At 44.7% G+C, this 21664-nt stretch overlaps 1 protein-coding gene across 2 annotated transcripts; it reads right to left on the bottom strand.

Annotated features, from left to right (window-relative positions):
- Positions 1-272: 272 nt before the first annotated feature.
- Positions 273-17180, bottom strand: LMO2 (LIM domain only 2). 2 transcript variants are annotated; one of them, XM_043973492.1, is made up of 5 exons: positions 16550-17180; positions 14155-14268; positions 13595-13630; positions 10889-11104; positions 273-1327 (listed from the first exon to the last, which is right to left on the bottom strand). In XM_043973492.1, the coding sequence occupies exons 1-5, from the start codon at positions 16588-16590 to the stop codon at positions 1108-1110; spliced, it is 627 nt and encodes a 208-aa protein (XP_043829427.1). In that variant the 5' UTR covers positions 16591-17180; the 3' UTR covers positions 273-1107. The 2 variants fall into 2 exon arrangements, with proteins under 2 accessions (XP_043829427.1, XP_043829428.1); XM_043973493.1 differs by lacking the exons at positions 13595-13630; positions 14155-14268.
- Positions 17181-21664: the final 4484 nt, after the last annotated feature.

Here is a 21664-nt window from a genome sequence, read left to right as displayed (position 1 = left end):
AGCTGCCCCAGGCATTTTTTTTTTAACATTTTTTTTAGGACATAGTAAGCAATATTTAATGGATGCCTGATTGATTGAAATCACAGATCTACCAAATTCAAAATGTTTAAATCTAATTATCTATGTACATATTCCTTCCCCATGGAATGCAATTTCCTTCCTCATTTTTGTCACTGTGTCCCCATACCTAGCACACAGTAGGTGCTGCTAATAAACATCATGGAATCGAATTGCTATTCTAAACCAAGATATCCAAAGAAATTGACACAGCATCTCGGTCAGTCATTTTTATTAAATCTGCAGGATTTTACTACACACAACAAATATTTTATTGATATAATCTAAGATAATAAAATAGTTGAACAACTCTGCTTAGATTTACATTTGTATAGAAACAATCAGTGAAATCCTTCACCTTGAACAGAGGTGTCTAAAAACAGTGGTTAGCCAGCATCTTATCTATCTTTAGGGAAGTGTCGTAGTTAAAAGTTGCAATGAACAATCCCCAACTGAAACATGTCCCCATGCAAACGTGTTTCCTGTACGTCCAAAGCTGAAGGCCTTGGGAATATGGCCAAGAGACAGGGATGGACACCCTCTCTCTCTCTTCCCTGGTCCTCCCCCTTGGGTGAAGAACAGGAATCTAAATAGGGTTATTGGAAAAGCCCCAGGGAAGAAACAAAACCAACCAATTGCACATTTCTCCTTTTCGAGTGTCAAAGTCAGAACGACTTTTTATACGGATAACTCACTATCTGCAGGTATGAGATCCCATTAGCTTCTCATTATTTGCCCCCCACCCACCCATCCACCCCACACCTCAGCTAATAATGTCAGTTATTACCGATAGCCTTCCGCTAGCAATTCTTTCTAAGAGTCAGCATGTTCTTCACGTTTCAATCTGCTCTCCTTGCTCCCGTGCAGCTCACTTTGATGCTATGCTGGGCTGCCTGATAAGGAACCATGGTTTCATCCCTAAAGAAATTACCCCACCCCACCCCTATTACCCAGAGTGCATAGCTCAGCGGTCCCCCCCCATCCCCTCCCTATCGAGACTATAGGTTTGTGTCATCAGCGAAACACCGACCAGAGACTCTGGCTTCTTGCCTAGATCATCCCATTGATCTTAGTCCATTCATAGATGTCCTGTTCGCACACTATGTCTGAGTTGATGAGGAGGTACCTGTCGCCAACACAAAAGTGCTTCTGACAGGCTGCACATTTGAAACATTCCAGGTGGTATACTTTCTCCTTCACCCGCATGGTCATCTCGTACGCCCGGATCCGCTTGTCGCAGGAAGCACAGAGGCCATCTTGGCCAAAAAGCCTGGGGGACAGAGGGAAAACCCCCCAAACAAATAATAACAAAGTATTAAGGAGGAAAAAGAAACCTTAGTATAATAAAGGTTTGGGAACAGATTAGGACAAAACGAGCTGGGAAAATCCCATGGGGTGACTCATCTGGAAGAGTTTCCCCAGGGTGGCTGATCATCAGTGCTCCCTCCTTTTTCTTAGAAAAATGGAGGTTATCCTAATCAAAATTAGGGAGTCTAGAAAAATGTTGTGGTGCCCTCTGTCTTCCCCAGTGAGCATCCCAATAATGGCCCAGACCTCTCCGCCCTGGAGGAAAACATTCATCATGTTGGTTCCTCCTAAGCTGCTTGTAATGTCTTCTCCTGGATCCAGGAGCTCTGGAATTTGGCTATAATATTCCTGGGAGTTTTCATTTGGAGATCTTTTTCAGGAGGGGATGAGTGGATTCTTGGTTCATACTAAGATGTTAGAAATTTAATACGGTGATGAGAGAGAGGCAGGTTGGTGTAAAAGAGGGCAGAACTTGGGAATTCAGAGAGTCCTGGTTTAAATCTTGCTTCTGACACTTAGGAGTTGTTGTGAGCCTTAATTTCCTTATCTGTAAAATGGGAATAATAAATACCCACAGTACTTATATCACTGAGTTGTTACAGATCAAGTGAGAGAGCTATAGAAATAAAAATATTTCCACCATCACCCATTCAAGAGTTGTTTGCATTTGAAAAGAGAAAAATGTTCAACCCAAAGGAGTAAATCTCTAACCTGGAATAGGGGAGAGAGGAGATAATTTTAGGTGGGAGTTGGTGTGGAAGGATGTCTAAGATTGTATTTCACCAGAGTATATGACTGTCCATTGGTCATTTCACAAATCACCAAGTCCAATGTGAGGGTCACCCAATTCTGATGGGGGATAAAAGGAAATTCAACAGAAAGAACCAGCTCCAGGTGAACAGGTCTGTTTAGACAGACGCATGGGGGAAACATCATCTTTCCAAATGGTGTGCAAGAGCTGAATTGGGAGATCTAAGGTTTCATTCTTCCTTGCCAGGAGGGTCCAGTGGAAATATCTCCTAGGACATTTAAATGAAGCTATACTGTCTGAAGGTCAAATTCCACTTCAGTGAAAACCCCTGCATAACAGCTGTTGGTCTCACTTCTTTTCTTTTTCTTTTCTTTTTTTTTAATAATATATTTCCATTTCAAACTGTTTACCTTTTTTTTTTTTTTGGTGGGGTAATGAGGGTTAAGTGACTTGCCCAGGGTCACACAGCTAGTAAGTGTGAAGTGTCTGAGGCCGGATTTAAACTCAAGTACTCCTGACTCCAGGGCTGGTGCTCTATCCACTGCGCCACCTAGCTGCCCCTGGTCTCACTTATTTTCAAGCCAATGCAACAAAATTCCAATTTAGGTTTGTCTCCCCGCTTCATACGATAGCACTTAGAGCTGGAAGAAATCCCAGAGGGGGCAGCTAGGTGGCGCAGTGGATAAAGCACCAGCCCTGGATTCAGGAGGGCCTGAGTTCAAATGTGACCTCAGACACTTGACACTTACTAGCTGTGTGACCCTGGGCAAGTCACTTGACCCTCATTGCCCCGCAAAAAACAAAAAAACAAAAAACAAAAAAATCAAGAAATCCCAGAGATCATCTATTATATTCTTCCCATTTTATAAATGAGAAAACTGAGACACACAGGTTAACTGACCAGCAACCTAAGATTACAAAGGCAGAAAGTAGTACCAGGATTTGAATCCAATTCGAATTCAACCACATCCTGGTAATTAAGCAATCAAATCAACAAGCATTTCTTAAGTGCCTATTACATTCCAGAAGTATCTAGGTGGCAGTGGATAGAACACTGGGCCTGGAATCAGGAAGACCTAAGAAATATACAAGTTGTTGTGTGACCTTGGGCAAATCACTTAACCCTGCTTGCCTCAGTTTCCTCATCTGTAAAATGAGCTGGAGAAGGAAATGGCAAACCACTCCTGTGTCTTTGCCAAGAAAACCCCAAATGGGCTCACAAAGAGTCAGACACGACTGAACAGCAAACAACAGTGCGATGTAAATTAATTATTTTACCAATCTAATCATAATTCCAATTCAACATTTATTCAAGTGGCTTCTACATCCAAAGTACCTACTGGAATGTGAACTCTTTGACTTTCTTTGTATCTGTAGCACTTAGCGCAATGCCTGGCACATGGTCAGCTCCTAATAAAGGTTTGTTGACTCTCCTTGACGTGACTAGACTGTGTGAGGCACTGGTGATTCAAAAACAAAAATGGTGCCTGCCTTCTACCAGGTTTATAGATCCTGGCGGAGTTCACTATTTGACTGTTCCTCTGTGATGAATCTCTTTGTAAAGCAAAGGATGTTCTGATTAAACAAATAAATGCTCCCTAGTTTTAAAATTTGGCAATCTGTTTTTTTTTCAAAGTGTCACTGACCCATTCAATGAGAGGAGAAGATCCCAGGGGTCCCTTGGAATTCATGGCCATGGGAGCTGACCTATACTAGCTTTTTAATCAAGAAATCTTGTGTCCCCAACTCCATCATTGTCTTGCTGAATGACTTTTAATAAGGCTTCCTTGAGAGGTTCAACTTGCAGGAATAAAATTAGCTCCATCATCCCTCTGGGAACTCCATTTTAGGAAGGACATGCATAAGCTGAAAAGTGCCCAGAGGGCATCCGGGGTGGCAAAGGCCCCCAAATTCATCCCATATAAACTGGGAAGGTTTAGCGTGGACCAAGAGAAGACTCAGGTGAGGCTTTGGGGAGGGAGGAGGCTGGTTATAGGTAAATACCTGAGAGACATAGAAGAGGGATTAAACTGGCTCTGTTTAAGCCCAAAGTACAGAACCAGGAGCGGGGGTAGGAGGACACAAAGAGTCAAATGCAGGCTTGTTGTCTGGAACAAAAACATCACTGGGCGTCTTCTCATAAATGTGCGTTGATTTGACATAAAGCTAGGTGTATTTAGAGGATTCTTTTCCAGGTATGGGTTGGGCTAGAAAGGCCTTTTTGACTCTGAAACTGTGGGATTTTGTGAAATACCCTCCCCCCCTTCCTCCTGTGATACTTCTGCCTTTCCTACATGCATAAATACATATATGCACATATACATACACACATTTTTATATACATTTATATATATATATATAATGAGATGTGAATTATCAGAATGAAAAAAATATATATTAACTGCTTATTAAATTCTAGGCACTGTAGGAAGTGATGATTATCTAAATATGAAAAGCCTGCCTTCAAGAGGCTTGAGGGAAAGACAGAGATTAAGGGGAGTGGCTCCCAGTCTCCCAGTGAAGGGTGTTTTGGTCTGAATCCAAGAGCAATTGATTGATGGGTCCTTTCTAGGAATGGTAGCGTGGATTTGTTTGCTGTTCCTAGGGAGGGGTGGATAGGTGGTGCTGTGGATAGAGCGCTGGCCCTGAAGTTGGGAGGACCTAAGTTCAATAATCATTTCAGACACTAGCTGTGTGACCCTGGACAAGTCACTTAAACCCAAGTGCCTTAAACATCCAGGGTCATCTCCAGTCTTCCTGATATCTATCTCACCACTGGATACAGATGGCTCTGGAGGAGAAGATAAGGTTAGTGACCTTGCACAGCCCTCCCTCACTTAAATCCTATTTAGTACAAGTCATGAAATCGGGGTGATGACATGGTCCTCTTCAAGAATGAAGGACAGGTAAGGGGCAGCTAGGAGGTGCAGTGGATAGAGCACCAGCCCTGGAGTCAGGGGGACTCAAATCCGGCCTCAGACACTTAACACTTACTAGCTGTGTGACCCTGGGCAAGTCACTTAACCCCAATTGCCTTGCCAAAAAAAAAAAAAAAAAAAGGACGGGGGCAGCTAGGTGGCAAAGTGTTTAAAGCACCGGCCCTAGATTCAGGAGGACCTGAGTTCAAATCCGGCCTCAGACCCTTGACACTTACTAGCTGTGTGACCCTGGGCAAGTCACTTGACCCTCATTGCCCTGCAAAAATAAAGGACAAACAAAAAACTCTTCCTAGGTCCAGAGATGGGAGAGGACAAAAAGCTATGTGCCCAAGAGGCTTGGCATGGAGGTGTCATGGGGAAGAGAAATGTGAGGGACTGGGTGAGCCTAGAGATGGTGACATCTTACTCTCTTGTTGTTAATATAGGCCCTCCTCCCTGTGTGCATGTGTATACACACATGCATAAACACACACATGTATGTGTACATAGTTGTACATGTATATCATGTACTTATAAGCAATACATCCATTTGTATATGCTCATATATACACATACACATAGATATACTGTATGTAAATGCTCATGAATAGGCACACATGTATGCATAGATCTGTATATATCCATACACACATGTTTATGGACACAGATAGATATGGGTTTACATAGATGCATATACACATGCATACATGTATGTGCATATAACTGGATCTCTGTCTTGTGGTCAGGGGGCTGATTTTAAGACTACCAAAGCAGGAAATGTTAAGTTGGACAGAGGGATGTCCTCTTTACATGAACCTGAAAGTATCCTGACAAACATAAACAAGATCAATGAGGCATGTTGTTTAGCAAAGGCCTGGTGTTTCCGGACCAGCCCACCCTCAAGTTTGCCTCTGTCTAACAATGCTCATTAGGACCTTTCCGAGATCATCAGGAGAACCACCTCGTACTAATTGGGATGATCAGGGGAGAACTACTATACCAATTTGACAGAAGGACCTGGCTTGCCTCAGTGAGCCCTCACGGCAGGAGTGAAAGGAGAGGCCACTGGACATTTGAAGAGATCTATCTTGGGCCACAGTTAAGGCCCAAAGGCGCAGAGTGGTCCAGAGGACCCAGCCGTCCCCATCTGACCGAAGCCTCCAATACTTATGGGGAAGTGAAGATTTAATCAGGAAATTTGGGGCCAGATTTCAACAACTAACAAAAAATCAAATCACTTTGTGCAGGGGATGGAAAGTTCCATCACCCATTCATCCCAGAACATTTTACTAAGCGCCTGATGAGAAACTGACACTGGGGAGGGGGCGTGAAGAGGGGCAGCTGCTCCCCTCTCTCCCCCCTCACCCCCCAATCATGGGGCTCATTGATGTTACAGAAGGGAATATACAGTCAGGAGTGAGTACATGCCAAGGCAGCTGCTGGAGGTGTATCTGAAGTTCCGCCTTAAATTCCAGTGAACATTTCACATGAAGAAGAGTTATAGGAGACTAGCTCTGGAGGTGAGAGGACTTTGGAGGACACTTTAATCTCCTTATTTTAGGGATGAGGAAAACTCAGGCCTAGGGAAGGGAAGCAATTTAGGCTTCTAGACCTAAATGTGGGAGGCACCTCAGAGGACATCTAATCCAACTCAATTATTTTATAGATGGGGAAACTGAGGCCCAGAGAGCAAGTGACTTGCCCAAGGTCACAGAGGCTGGAAGTGTAAAATGTGAGATTTGAACCTAGGTCCTCTGGCTCCAGGGGCAAGGCTCTTTCCATTGTACCACACTGCCTTTATTGTTCTGGGGAATGAAGCAAATTGGTACCATTTCAGGGACAGAGTTCTTCCACAGTGAGGGTTCTTAACTTTGTGTGTCATGGACCCTTCTGGTAGTCTGGAGAAGCCTACAGACCCCTTCTCAGAAGGATGTTGTTTTTTTTTAATTCAATGCTAAGTTTGATTCAGAATTTAGTGAAAATAGAAATATAATTTTTTTTTCCTGTCCAAGTTCACGAACCCTTTGAAATCTCTCCAAGTTCAGAGCACCCGTCCTAAGGAAAAGATGACTGAGGCTATTCCCAAGTGAGAATTTTGTCATTTTCTAGATGTTACCTTTAACCAAACCCATTGCTGGACCCTTCAAGCAAAACCCAAGCTCGATGGATGGTCTATGGCTCTATTATCATCTCAGAAGGAAAATTAAATGGTTTCTCTTGCCTCTCTCAGGCAATGGCTCTGCTAAAACTCTCAGTTGCTCATTTTAATGATGATAATTTGAATATTAAATGCTTTGAGAAGAGTCTGCACTAACACATAGTTAATTAACATGTTACCTGGAAAAATAGTGTGTGTGATGGGGGCGGGGGTAGGGGGAATTATTTCATGTCACTGAGACACAAGTTAATTAACTTTGTGATCTCATAGCCTGTTTTCCTCATTTTCAAAATGGAAAATAAGAAACCTAAATAAACATAAACAAATCCATAAATAAACAAACAAAGAATGGATGTGTGGATGGGTAAGTAAATAGGTAAATTAACATAAATAGCACTGGGTTTAGAGAATTATATAAAATCATAGAACCAGGGGTGGGAGTGAGGGAACTGGACCTTCTGACCTCTCTCTATAGGAATCACTTAAGATTCAGATGATTGAACAGAAATGGAATCAAGGATCCCAATGGGAATGATTTCCGTTTTTATTTCCATCAATGACCTGGCAAACTGGCTATAAAGTATTTAGGATCCCCACCCTCAGTATAATGTAAGCTTCTCTAGGGCTGGGTCTATTTTTCATTTTATCTTTAAAGTACTTCCCAAAGTACTTTACACATACATAGCGGGGGCTAATTAATAAATGACTGTTGGTGAATATGGGAGAAGCATAGGAAAACTTATATGAAATGATGCAAGATGAAGTAAGCATAACAAGGAAAACAAAATAATAAGAAGAACAACAATAACAACAACATCTATATTGAGCTTCAGGGTTTACAAAGTGCTTTGCATATGTTTTCTCAACTGATCCTCACAGCAACCCTGTGAAGTAGATGCTGTTTATTATTCCCATTTTGCAGATGAGAAAGCTGAGGATGAGAGAGAGTAAGCAATTTGTCTAGGGTCACCCAGCTAGTATCTGTTTTAAACTCAGGTCTTCTCAACAACAAATCCAACATTCTATCCTATGTAACCCCTAGCTGACAAGGAATTAGAACCAAGGGTTTTTAACTTGGGGTCCATGGACCCCACTGGGTCTGTGGACAGATTTTAGAGGGTCTGGGAACCTAAATGGGGGAAATGGCATCTTTATTTTCACTAACCTTTGATTTCCTTTGTAGTCATTTGTTTAAATTTTATATATTTAATAATGGTATTCTTGACTAGCTGTGTGACCCTGGGCAAGTCACTTAACCCCTACTGCCTCAAAATAAAAGAAAAAGGGGGCAGCTAAGTAGTACAGTGGGGAGAGCACTAGCCCTGGAGTCAGAAGGACTTGAGTTCAAATTTGACCTCAGACACTTACTAGCTGTGTGACCCTGGGCAAGTCACTTAACTGTGCCTCAAAAAAAGAGAAAAGAACCCAGGATTCTGAAAAGGGGGGGTCATAGGTTTCTCTGGAATGCCAAAGAAATCTGGGCCACAAAAAGAGTGAGAACCCCGACTTAAAAATGTTAATAGAAAGAATGAAAAGAAAACCAATAGAAACTGAATACAGAGAAATCCCAATGATCAAGCTTGGCCCCAGAGATGAGATATGAGAAGGCACTGCCCCCTCACCTCCCATCCTCCCACGCCTTTTGTGCAGAGTAGAGGACTATGGTTGTAGAACACTACAGATAATATCAGGCTTCTTCATATATTTGTTCATTTTATTGAACTGGTTTTTTCCTCTTTTTAATTTTTTCTTATAAGGGATGGTGCTTTGGAAAAGGAAAAAGAAATCCACTGAGAAATCCACGGTGTCCCAAAAGTCCTAATGCCTTTTAAAAGCTATTTACGTTTAGAAATGACACTCTGACTTCTGAAATGCCTGATAAAAAACCAAAAGAGATCAATAAAAACGTGTTTTTCCAAAATAAATGCTTGTTGGATGGTATTGTATTTCTATTAAATATTTTGCTGTTGTCCAGTCATTGAGTTGCGTCCGACTCTTTGTGACCCCTATTAAATAACTGACCCCCAATCCAGCAGGACTTCATCAGGGGACTGAAAAGAGAAGTATGTGTTAGGACTTTCTGAATTGAAAGATAAGCCATTTCCCCCATCAAACTTATTCCGATTTTTGAAATGGAAAATACTTTGAGAACTTGGGAGGGACTGCAGCCTCTGGCAGCCTATCTGTGATTTTTTTCTTATGGATTCTCTGCCCCAGGGATAGCAATATCAACACACACTTGACCAGATCTGACTGCAGAGGTGACGGAGCCCCCTTTCCAGGAATCCCTACCGAGAGCTGCTCCTTGTAGGCCAAGCAGCAAACACTGTTGGAGAAATGTGTGGTCGCATCCAGGAGACCTGCTGCTTTGGGGCATAGGGGCTCCAACCTCCCTGAACTCCAGTCCCACCGGATGATGTAGATCTAGTTATTTCATTCTGCATCGCTTTTGTTTCTGTATTCTTTTTTTTTTTTTTTTTAGTGAGGCAATTGGGGTTAAGTGACTTGCCCAGGGTCACACAGCTAATAAGTGTTAAGTGTCTGAGGCCGGATTTGAACTCAGGTACTCCTGACTCCAGGCCTGGTGCTCTATCCACTGCGCCATCTAGCTGCCCCCTTGTTTCTGTATTCTTAAATTGGGAGGTTGTAGTAGCAAGAAAACCGGGTCTGGAAGTGGATGGCCCCGTGTGAATCCTTGCTCTGTTACAGATTACTCTTTGTGATCTTGGACGGGTCATTTCCCTCCCACCAGGTTTCCCTTCCAATTTCAGTGCCAAATGGGGAAGTCGGATTGGATGATCTCGAAGATGCCCTCCAATTAGGGCAGGACTTCTTAACCTTTCTTGAGAGGGGGAGGACAAGGTCCTGGACCCCTTCGGCCTTCTCAGAATTTTTTAAAATAAGCAAAACAAATACATTAAAAACACCTAACCCTGGCCCTCAAATGCAGAGGATTTCAAAGGAAACCCGAAGGTTAGTGAAAAAAGAAAGATGTATTTTTTTTCGCATCCAAATTCATGGGCTCCAGGTTAAGAACTCTGAAGGTACTTTCTTTCTCTAAACTTATGATCCTAATATTACTGCCCTGTGACAGGAGCACCATCATGGATATTTATATAGAGATCTTTGAGGTAAATAAAGCACTATACATATATCACCTCATTTGAGACATGAAAGTGTGAGTAATTATCATCATTTTACAGAGGAGTAAAGAGACTTTGCCATAGCCATATAGCCAGGAAATGTCTGAAGTGGGATTCGAACCCACATCTCAGTTACTGCAAGTTTACTCGTGCCATCTTCCTGAGGGTCAGATGGAAGAGATCTGCAGAGCAATCTGAGCTTTTGTGACATCAACATGCCACCTAAACACGAAACATTTTTAAACCCTCCTCTTGGATTTGACCTTTGGGGACCAGGCTGTGCAGTTGGGTTTTATCATTAGCACACAAAAGAACTCAGGTGATTGGATGCTAGAGAAAGGTACCAAGAGACACAGGTTCAGTGAAACCCCTGGCTGCCCCTGAGGGAATCTCCGAGGAGAAGGGGGAGGGGGAGGGAGGAAGAAGAGGGGAGGGGAAGAAGAAGGGGGTGGGGGTGGGGGAGGAAGAGGAAGAGAAGGAGGAGGGGGAGCAGGAATGGGAGGAAGAAAGAGGAGGAGGAGGAAGAGATGGCTCCCAGGCCACACAGCCCTACCTGAGATAGTCTCTCCTGCAGAGCTTTCGTCCCAGCTTGTAGTACAAGCGACGCCCCACTTCCCCCAGGCGGCACCCGCAAAGGTCGCAGCTAAGGCAGTCCTCATGCCAGTACTGATCGATGGCCTTCAAGAAGTATCGGTCCCCTATGTTTTGCTGGCAGCCACCACATGTCAGCAGTGATGGCGGAATCTGCAGCACCTCGTCCACTGGTTCCCTAGAAAGAACGAGTGTGATTGATGAACAACGTAGGGGTTCTGCCTGAAAAGTTGGGAAACACGCTCCATAAACTGGCAGGGGAGGTAGAGCTGGGATCTTTAGTTGGTTTGGTTTGGTTTGGGGGGTGGGGAGAGCTACACATTAAACCAAGAGCAATCCCCAGGAAAGTGACCAAACAGCACTTTGGGCAACACTGGGGGCACTCAATTGGTGCCCAACATCTGTGCTTCCCTACTTTTTTCCCCAACTCCTTTCTCTGTATCTATCTCCCTACCTTCCTTCCCTCTCAATCTCTTTCTTCACCTTATCTCCTACCATGTTTATGCCCTGGGTATACAAGAGGCATCCATGGGCACTGTTTGGTGCCAATGGACAGCACTCAAGACTGCTGTGACCATACATTTAGAGTGGGGAGGGGCCTTAGAGATTAGCCTCATTTTACAGCTGAGGAGACTGAGGCCCCAACTACACAGGTAGTCAGTGTTTTGTTTTGTTTTTGATGGGGCAATGAGGGTTAAGTGACTTGCCCAGGGTCACACAGCTAGTGAGTGTCAAGTGCCTGAGGCTGGATTTGAACTCAGGTCCTCCTGAATCCAGGGCTGGTGCTTTATCCACTGCACCACTTAGCTGCCCCCAGGTAGTTAGTGTTAAATAAGGGATTTGAATCCAAACGCTCTATCTCCAAATCCAGAGCTCTTTCCACTGAACGAGCCTAAAAGAAAGAGGATCTCCCAGGGTAACCGAAGCACACGAGACAGTACAAATCTGGAAATGCATCGATAGTCAAATGCCCCAACGATGTGGTGCGCAGAGAAAAGAAAGTCAGGAAGGGAGAGAGGGTGAGATCATAACAAAATGCTGTTTTCTTCTTTCACATTCAAAACTTCATCACTCTTGGTTTTCTCCACTGCCATTTAGACATACCCCTTAAATGAGATACTTGTAAAACATTTAGCACAGCGCCTGACACATAGTAGGCACTTAATTAAATTCTGTTCCCATATTTAATGAGCCCCTCTCAACCTTGTGAAGGCCAGACCAAAATCTCTAAAGTATAAAGCCTGATGAAAGCCAGGTCAATTGTTCTCTCTTGAAGTTCCCTTATATTAGCTGAGCTACATAGGTTTCGCACCACAGCTCACTAAATAGAAATGGTAAAGTCTCATTTTTTGTCTGTTGTTATCTGTATCTCCAGAGACATAGGGCAGTGTTGAGCCAGTAGTGAGTGCTTCATAAATGTTGAATTAAAGACTATCAACTAATCTACATGTATTTCTTAAGGGTCTACCATGTGCCGGACCCCATGGAAGGGTCTTTTCTAACAAAGTTGTTCTATTCCAGGAAAAAAAAAAGAGAGAGAGAGAGGAGGGTTCCTAGTACATCGATGGGCATAGAATAGGTGTGGTCTGTTAAACTCTTGTTGACATGACCTCTTTACAGATGTTTTTTCCCCAGCTAAAGAGTGTTCTCTGGAGCCCAAATCACATTTAAAAAACAAAACAAAACAAAAACCTATTAAGCTGGGGCAGCTAGGTGGCGCAGTAGATAAAACATTGGCCCTGGATTCAGGAGGACCTGAGTTCAAATCTGACCTCAGACGCTTGACAGTTACTAGCTGTGTGACCTTGGACATGTCACTTAACCCTCATAGCCCCGGAAAAAAAGACAAAAAACAAACAAAAAAACCTATTAAGCTTTCAAAAGTAGGCTCAGTTTGTAACTGCCCAATTCCCAGAGTGAATTCTCCTCCCCTTCCTTAAGGAGGCTAATCTCAGTCTCCCGGTTTTGTGGACCAACCATTCTTTCTGTGTCCCAATTTGTCCAACCGTAAAATGTGTCTAGGGGTAGGTGTATGTCTGTCCCATGAGTATATATTATTGTGAAAGTGCCCACCCAGCAGAAAGTGAAAGACACTCCTATATTCAGCAACTGTGAACAGCATAGATCGTCACAAGAGCACACCATAATCTGAAACCTAAGACAGCTAAAAAACACGGCTCTTAAAATGGTTTTAAGAAGTCACAGCCGCCAAACATTGTCATTTTTCTTTGTTTCCACCGAGGTGAATGACAGTAACTTAGCATGAGGGCTTTTACTTCCGTTTTCCTGAAAAGTTATTCCTATTCCAGATGTTTTCATCCAGATGTTTCCAGCACTTAGCGCAGTGCCTGGCGATAGTAGGCACTTAATAAATGTTTATCGATTGATTTTCACAGCCATCAACACAGAATTCCCTCTTGCCTCTTCCTTTTTGGGCACTTCCAAGATGTATGTGGCACCTTTTTTTAACCTGTTTCATTGAATGGCTGTGGATGACACTGCCACCCAATCAACTATGAAAGAGAAGAATTCATGCTCAGCTGATGCCAACTGACTGGAATGAAAATGGAATTGCCTTTAGATTGCTTACAATGAAGCAGTGGCGTCCAGTGGATGGAAGAATAGACAGGAGACCCTGTGGTTATTATGCCATATATTAAATACCAACCTCTTGAGCAGTCCAACCACCAAGAAGGGTGAAAATCTGAAAATGTGTTAATAGTTAAGGAAAGAGAGAGAGAAAGGGAGGGAACAAAATTTTTTAAAATCTTCACATTTATTAAATGTTTACTAAATCTAAGGCAGCCAGGCTTAATGGATAGTGAGGAAGACCTGTTCTGCATCTAGCCTCAGACAGACTCTGATACATATACTGGTTGTATAATCCTAGGCAAGTAATTTAACCTTTCAGTGCCCCTGGGGCAAACCTCTAGAACTATAACCTGGAAAACAGGGACCCCTTTGCTTTTTTTAAAATTTCTTTTGGTGAGGCAATTGGGGTTAAGTGACTTGCCCAGGGTCACACAGCTAGTAAGTGTCAAGTGTCTGAGGCCAGATTTGAACTTAGGTCCTCCTGACTCCAGGGCTGGTGCTCTATCTCCTTCCTCACCCCTTTGCTTTAAGAGGGGGAGTTTCATCATTGGGAGTTCTTCATTCCAAAGAAATCTCAAGTCTGACAAGAGAGAAAAATAAAAGTCTCCGGCACTGTACATTGTGAGCTGGGGATACAGAATGAAATAGAAAAACTGCTGCTGCCTTCCAGAAACTTCCCAGCTCAAGCAAGCTCCGACAGGCTTTTGTCTATCTGCAACATGGGGACGTTGACATCGATGACCCAATCTCCTGTAAGTATGGAGTTAAATATCTTTTAAGAAAGTGGTCTACATTTTCAAATGTTAAGCAAAAGCAAGTATTAAGATGCCCTGAGATAAGATAGCCTTGGACAGGATGAGATATTATCGCCATCTATCTCACAGAGTTCTTACTGTAATTGGTGTTATAATAGCTCATTATCCACAGTCAGAGTTCTGTTTAGTGAGAATTCCAAGGCAATGACTAAGTGGGAGCACCCCCAAATGAATATTTTAAATGCTCCCAGAGTGTTTTCAGGCTTCTACACAGCAAGTGGCCAATTATGGCTGCTGGTCCCTTTTCTAACTCAAAAAATCAGCCTGGATTTCTCGGATCACTTCTCGAGATTTTCTGTTTGTTTGTTTGTAAAATTCTGATCGACAACAACCAGGACACATTACATGTTGACTAGGCACTCCACAACTGGCTTGGACTGAAGTGCCCTTCTGGGGGGAAAATGACCCAGGGAATGGAGTTGGTCAACTACATTTATGGGATAGCAGAGGTGTCAGGTTTTCCATCTTTGTCTGGGTTAACAAAGTTTTCAGAGAACAAATATCTAATATTTATTCTTGAGGAAACCAGTGCCTCCCAATTTATCAGCTAATAAAAGGGCTAGTGAATGAAGGGTTTGCTGACCTCGGTGGCATTCGATGTCAATTGTCAAACCTGCAGTATTCTGCTTTGCAGTCTTTCCTCACGGCCTCCTGCACACAGCAGGGGCTTAACTGTTTGTTGAGTTGAATTGACCATGGCAAGAAAAAAAATCCAAGAGGGGATATTTTTGTGCCAAGATTCACTTTGAAATTTTCATAAGCATCAACAACCTATTAAATACATCAACTAGACATAATCTCTATTTCTAAGTATAGAGTTGCCCCATGCCCACCCAACCTCTCTGGGAAATTTATTTGAAGAAACTGATCACACACCTCTCTACTTTAGAACTGCATTTAGAACTCGACTTCAAAACTCCATTGTGATATTTATACTCATTTTATTAGGGGCCCTTCCGGTGTTTTATGAGACTAAAAATGGGCTTTTATGTCCTCTATCTCAGGGTAAGGCCCAGGTAAACAATGTGGATGAAAACTGAAGGGGAAATACTTCAGGCAGGAAAGTCTGATTCTTTCAAACAGCTCCGAGAAATGAAAAAGGAAAACAAAAGCTTTCAGAAAGCACAAGTGAATCTCTTGCTACCTAACCCCTTCTGTGATGTGTAAGAAGCCTCTCAACAGATGAGCCTGTGTGGGCTTCAAGGGAGTAAAAAAGTCTCCAAACCTGGGAGCTAATACATCTTAAAATTAGTTTACGGAAAAGGGTTTATTTTTTTCTCCCTTCCTCCACATATAACCCCAATTCTCTCCCCCCCCCAACCCTTCCTCCCCCCCACAAGTCCAACGTTTAAAGCAGGAGCTGTGAAGACACCCATGTCTTTTAAGACACCTCTGGCCTCTCAATGTCTGTAGACGTCAGAGATAGCCTATTAGCCTCCAGCCGTCTAGAGAGCCCAGAAGGGCAACCAACCCACAGACATTTCTAACACCATTCGTTGCTCTCAGAGCATGAAGCTTCTGGTGTCCCCCTCCTCCTGAGGCAGGAGAAGAGAGAAGCAAGCTTTGGGACCTACTCGGAAGTACACGATCTCCAGGGAGGAGAGGGAGAAAGAGAAGAGGTACAGGAAAGAGAGGCGGGAGCCGTCCCCAACTCCGGGAGCCTCTCTGCCCTCTTCCACCTGCACGCCCAAGCCCGGCTGAGCTCAGATCAAAGTTTGCCCGGCCCGCGCTCCTCGCTCCGGGAACTAGTACAAGTTGAGCATCGGTCCGCTCTTGACCTTCGGCTCGGCTCAGGCTGAGCGTGGGGTGGCGGGACCCTGGCCAGAACCTCAGCCCGGGTTCCTCTCTCCACTCTCACCCCCCCCCCATCCGAGAAACATCTATTCATTCCGCAGGGGGCTCCCATTCCCCCCAGGGGCAGGGCCGCCTAAGAGACGGGGACCCCAGCCCTCCCCATTGGATGGGGCACCCCCTCGAGGGAGATGGGAGGGGCAGCCCCGGGGAAAGAGGGGCGAGCCCGCTGAGAGGCCAAGTGCGAAGGGGCACGCTGCGGGAGATTACCAGAAGCCCATTTTGGATGAAGCCCCTCCCTCGCCATCCGTGTGGGGCACAAGAGGTCCTGGGCGCAGCGCCTCCATCTCTCCCCCCCGACCCCCGCCCCGTTCCTCCAACCCCCCTCCACGGCTCCAAGGCTGGAGGATGGAGCGGCCACTTACTCGGACGGGTCCAGGCTCTTCCTCTCGATGGCCGAGGACATTGGCGAAGGGGGTGGCGCGCCGCTGGGGATGTGTGTGTAGGGGGCTCCTTTGTCGCGCAGGGCCGGGCGGGCAGTTCGGCACCCCCTCGGGTCCTGGTCCTGGTCCTCCTTCTCCTGCCCCTCCTAGGGCAGCGCTGCCTCCGCGGCTGCTCACCGGCTGACTCTCCCCTCCGCCCTCAATGACATTCACGGGCTCCCTCGCAGCGCCAGGGAGAGCGGGCGAGCGAGCGCGGGCGAGTCCCCCGGGTGGGGGGCGGGGGGGAGGTCAGGCGGGGTGTGTGGCCGCGAAATGGGATGGGACAGGGAGCGGGGCTCGCTCTGCCTGCCTGCCTGCCGGGGCCCCCCCGTGCAGATCCACTCTGCTCCGGCTCCGGGACTTAACCCTCCATCCCGGGGAGCCTCGCCTGCGCCTCTCCCTCCCGGCTCCGGCTGCTGGTGCTGCTGCGGTAGCTGCCGCTGCCTTGGCTCGGGCTCCCTCCTGCCCCTGCCTTGGCTCCCGCTCCCGCTCCTGCCCCTGTCCCCGCTGCGAACCTGTGCCCTGGAGTCCCCCGCACACCTTGGGCTCAGGCTTTCTGAGCGCGCGTGTGTGATGGGGCGGGCAGGAGGGAGGGAGGGAGGGAGGGGAGAGGGAGGAGGAGGAGGAGGAGGAGGAGGGAGGAGAGAGGGGGCGGGTCGAGGGGGGTGTGCGTGTCTCCCCCCCTTCTCTGTGAAATGTCTATTTTTTGCTCAGCCTCCCTCTGTCTCTGGTTTCATTTCCTTTTTCCTGATCACGATTCAAATACATAGAAGAAATCACATTTAAAGAGACAGCTGCCCGTTTTATTTCTTTTCTTTTCCTTTTTTCCCTTAAAAAAAAAAAAAAGCTGGGCTCCTGGGGGATTAGCAATACAACAGCAGCGGCATCACGACTGACTTGGCTACTTAAAGGGGCCAGTGCCAGGGCTGGGGGGCTGGCGGGGCGCTGCATTGCACTCCCCTCAGGGACAGAGGTGGCCTGAACCACCTCAAAATTCTCCTTTGGGAATTTTCTTCATATACCCCTCCCCATCTCCCTTTTTCTCAACTAAGGCTGAAAGTAACAGCCTTGTCCCAGAGAAGAAATTTAAAATGAGAACATGCAGGAGTAGGCCCACTTTGGGGATCTCAGAATCTAGTCCAATCCCTTTATTTTACAGTTGGGGAAACTGAGAGAGATGGAGCGATCCTCCCAGACTCTCACAAATTAAATTAAGTAACATAGATGGGATCCCAACCCAGGGATCCCTTATCCACCAGGGCAGATCAACTGAAGCAGTAAGAGATACAAAGGAAAGAGCCCAGGCAGTGGAGTCAGTAGTCTGGGCAGGGACAACCAATAAGCAAAGGTGTGGAGGTGGGAGATGCCTTCCTTAAATCCTAGTTTGGGGTGGCAGCCGTGTCAAACAATCCAGAAGTTTGAGATATATAATATAATTGGGAGATGTTTAACCAAATAAATAAAAATACCATACAACATAGATAATGTTAATTTGTGGTCTTCAGTGTCAACATGAGGACTTCAGGGATCCATTTCTATGGATAGGACACTGAACTGAGTCTGGAAGACTGGAAGCTTTCTGCTTGTGTTACCTTGGGCAAGTCTATTAACTTCCCTGGGCTCCACTTTCCTCCACTGTAAAATGAGGGAGCTTGGATTTCAGTTCAAGATTTATGATCCTCTAATCTGTAAAATACAAGAGCCTCTTAAGTGGTCTCTGCATCTAATCTCTTCCCTCTCCAATCCAATCTTCCATAATAATCTTTCTAAAGCATAAGTCTGACCATGTTACTCCTCCCCTCATTCTACAGAAGAGGAAACCCAGGCCAACTGGGGTAAGTGACTTGCCCAGGGTCACACAGCTAGGAAGTGTCTTAAGTTCAAATTTGAACTCCGACCCTCCTGACTCCAGGTCTGGCACTCTATCCAGTGCATCACCTAGCTGCCCTCTTCTGTTGCTCCTCAGATAAGTTCATATTTGCATATCTGGGTACAAGTTGAATCCCTAGATAGAATGTAAGCTTGAGGGCAGGGCCTCTTAAAGATTTGTTTTGTCTTTGTACCATCAAGGCCTAGTAAGATGCTTTGAGCCAAGCAGATGATTAATAAATGCTTGACACTTTGGGCAAAATAAGAGCCTCATAAATGCTTGTCCTGTTGAATTGGACTGGATCAAGGAGCAGGACTAGAAAATCACTAAGGTCCCCCTTAATCAGTAGCTGATTTCTCTCCTTTTTCTGGGCCTCGAAGGATTTTGTGAGGAAGCTACATTTTAAACAAAAACTTTATATCAAGGTGAACTGTAATCATTGTACCCCAAAGACCATGCTGGGCACTGGAAAGAGAATTTTTGACTTTGGAATTGGAAGCCCTGGGTTCAAATGCTGCCTCTGACACTTGCTATCTGTGTGACCTTGGGCATTGGGCCTCAGTTTTCTCATTTGCCAAATGAGGGCGTTGGGTTAGTTAGTCTCTGAGGCTCCTTCCTCCTTTGGATCTAGGATCTATAGCATTATTTCTAGCCATATAGATTGCCTGTAAGGAGTAGAGGTCACAGGAAGGGTATAGGAGGGGTTTGGGGGATGGAAGGTAGTTGGGGATGGCCAGTGGAGTGGGCAGTGCTGCAGACCACAGTCCAGCAGAAGTGGGAAGGGGTCCTGGAGGAGGGTCTCCTCAGACCTGGGCAGGGCTCTCCCACCCACCTGTCTCTATCCCCCTGCTTGAAAATGCTGAAATGATCTAGTGGTTAAACCTGTTCACTTTATAAATAGCCAGTAAATAACTGTGCAAATATACCGCCCTGAATTAATGATAAGTAATAACAGGAAGATTCTTTTGCCCTTCCCCCCAGGCATCAGGAAGAAAGACCAAATGAGATGTTTTGATTTTCTGGCTATTTTACATTCACCTCCAAGGCAGGGCCGGGCGGGGGGGGGGGGGGGGGGGGGGGGGGGGGGGGGGGTGTTCATATTTACCAAGTACCTTCGTTTCCACTGAACTCAAATTGCCTTCGAAACAACTTCATTAAAAAACATTTATAAACTTTCTCTTTAAAAACCATTTATTATGGTCCCTAGGCTTGTGGGGCTTGGTGAGAGCACTAGACCTGGGAAGAATGACGGGCCCCTGCCTTTCCTAACCACCTGACCTTGGGTAAGCCTCTCCTCATCCTTGCCTCAGTTTCATCTGTAAAATGGATTAGATGATCTCTACTGTTCTCCCAGTCCTAAATTCATGCTTCCTGACATGGAAGAGTAGAATGATCTGTTTAGAGCTGGAAGAGACCTCAGATTCCAGCTAGGTCAACTCCATCAATTTACTGATGAGGAAACTGAGGCCCAGAGCCAGGATTCAAACCCAGGTCTTCTTAATATAAATCCCATGCCGTTCATTCCTATTGCACCACATCCATTTGCTACCAGAAAAGAAATTCAGGGAGGAACTTACTGTTCCTTTAAAAAAATAATTCTACTGATATCTTTTGTTTTTACGTCACTTTTATTCATGTCTATATCCCTCATCCTTCCCATACCTACTAAGCCATTCCTTATAACAAAGAATTTAAAAAGAAAGAGAAAATAATCATTTCAGCAAAACCAGCTCATCTACCCAGTCTGATGGTACACGCAGTATTGCACCCCACATCTGCAAGGAAAGTGACAGGGAGACATTTTTTTCATTTCTTCTCAGAACCAGGCTTGCTCATGATAATTACACACTGGAACAACCTTGATAACCCTCCCTGGGGAAAGGTAGATGATGATATTCATGACGATATTCATTATCCCCATCTTGTGGATGGGGAAGAAGAAACTTCTAGAACTTACTTATCTGAGGTCATCCAGAGACCTATTTTTTTTTCTTTTTCTTTTTCTTTTTTTTGGTGAGGCAATTGGGGTTAAGTGACTTGCCCAGGGTCAGACAGCTAGTAAATGTCAAGTGTCTGAGGCTGGATTTGAACTCAGGTCCTCCTGCCTCCAGGGCCAGTGCTCTATCCACTGCACCATCTAGCTGCCCCCCAAACTCTTTTAATGCTAGTGCCTTCCCTGCCTTAACAATTTCCTTTTTATCCTATGTAGCTTGTTGGTACATAATTTGATTGCTTCATTCCCCCCCCCCCCAATTAGACTGTAAGCTCCTTGAGTCAGGCATTATCTTTTGCTTCTATTTGTATCCCTAGTGCTTAGCAAAGTGCCAGGCACATACTAGGTGCTTAATAAATACTTATTGACAAGGGACCAGAGGTTGGTTGTTGAAAAGAGGACTCAAATGCTTGGACCTTCAGGGCTAAGAGTCCAGAGGTCAATCCCCACTACAAGGTCAAGATTAATCCCGAGAATACAATGCATGTGTTATTCTTTCCTATGATTCTCTGACCTTCTTGTTCGAGGAATTGGGTCCCTGACAATATGAACTAAATGTATTTTTTGGAGTCAGGAGGCAGCTAAAGGAGTCACTTTGTATCCACACTATTCACTACAATTTTTAAGTTATTAATATAAAAAGACATTCTCATGCCCAGACACTTCCTTTTAATGGGAAAAGCCTCCCAGACTTTTTCAAGCAGCCTGAATTATGTGATAAATATTTAATGTCATACATAATCACTGTACAATCAGGAAGGAGAATAAAAGGAGAATAAAATTCACAGGGGTCCAGGTCCTAACTGGTTTCTAATTCAGAAGTCTTAATTCAGAGGATTGGAAAGATTGGGAAGTCAATTCCAAAGTGAAATGAGGATTAATAAAAAAAGGTTTTCACAATTTCCTTAAGAAAATAAATCCCTTTTTATAAAAAAAAATCATGAACAAGCAAGAATTTCTTTAAAGAAGAATTTTACAATAACACATTACTGTTTATTATCTCTGAGGGCAGAGAGCATGTTTGCGTTTCTTTGCTTTCATTAAGCCTGATAACAAGCCAGTTATTGGTTATATGCTTTAATTCTGAATTGGGGCAAGCATGGGTCCCCAAAAAATAAATAGGTCTTTGGATTCCAGAATGTAAAATCTTCCAGATGGGAACACTATGGCCAACTTTCTCTCCCCCCCCCCCATA

This window comes from Dromiciops gliroides, chromosome 6 (genome assembly GCF_019393635.1).
Source record: "Dromiciops gliroides isolate mDroGli1 chromosome 6, mDroGli1.pri, whole genome shotgun sequence".
Classification (NCBI taxonomy): Eukaryota; Metazoa; Chordata; class Mammalia; order Microbiotheria; family Microbiotheriidae; genus Dromiciops; species Dromiciops gliroides.
Note: the sequence above shows the minus strand (reverse complement) of the source record. Positions and strands in the feature narration are given on the sequence as shown.

Coding starts and splice junctions, on each gene's coding strand:
- LMO2 (XM_043973492.1), bottom strand. CDS start 16,590: ATGTCCTCGGCCATCGAGAGGAAGAGCCTGGACCCGTCCGA. Junction 13,631..14,154: donor CAGTTTTTCTATTTCATTCT/GTATCCCCAGCT, acceptor ACACATTTTCAG/ATTTTCACCCTTCTTGGTGG. Junction 11,105..13,594: donor GTGGTTGGACTGCTCAAGAG/GTTGGTATTTAA, acceptor CGTTCTTTCTAG/GGAACCAGTGGACGAGGTGC.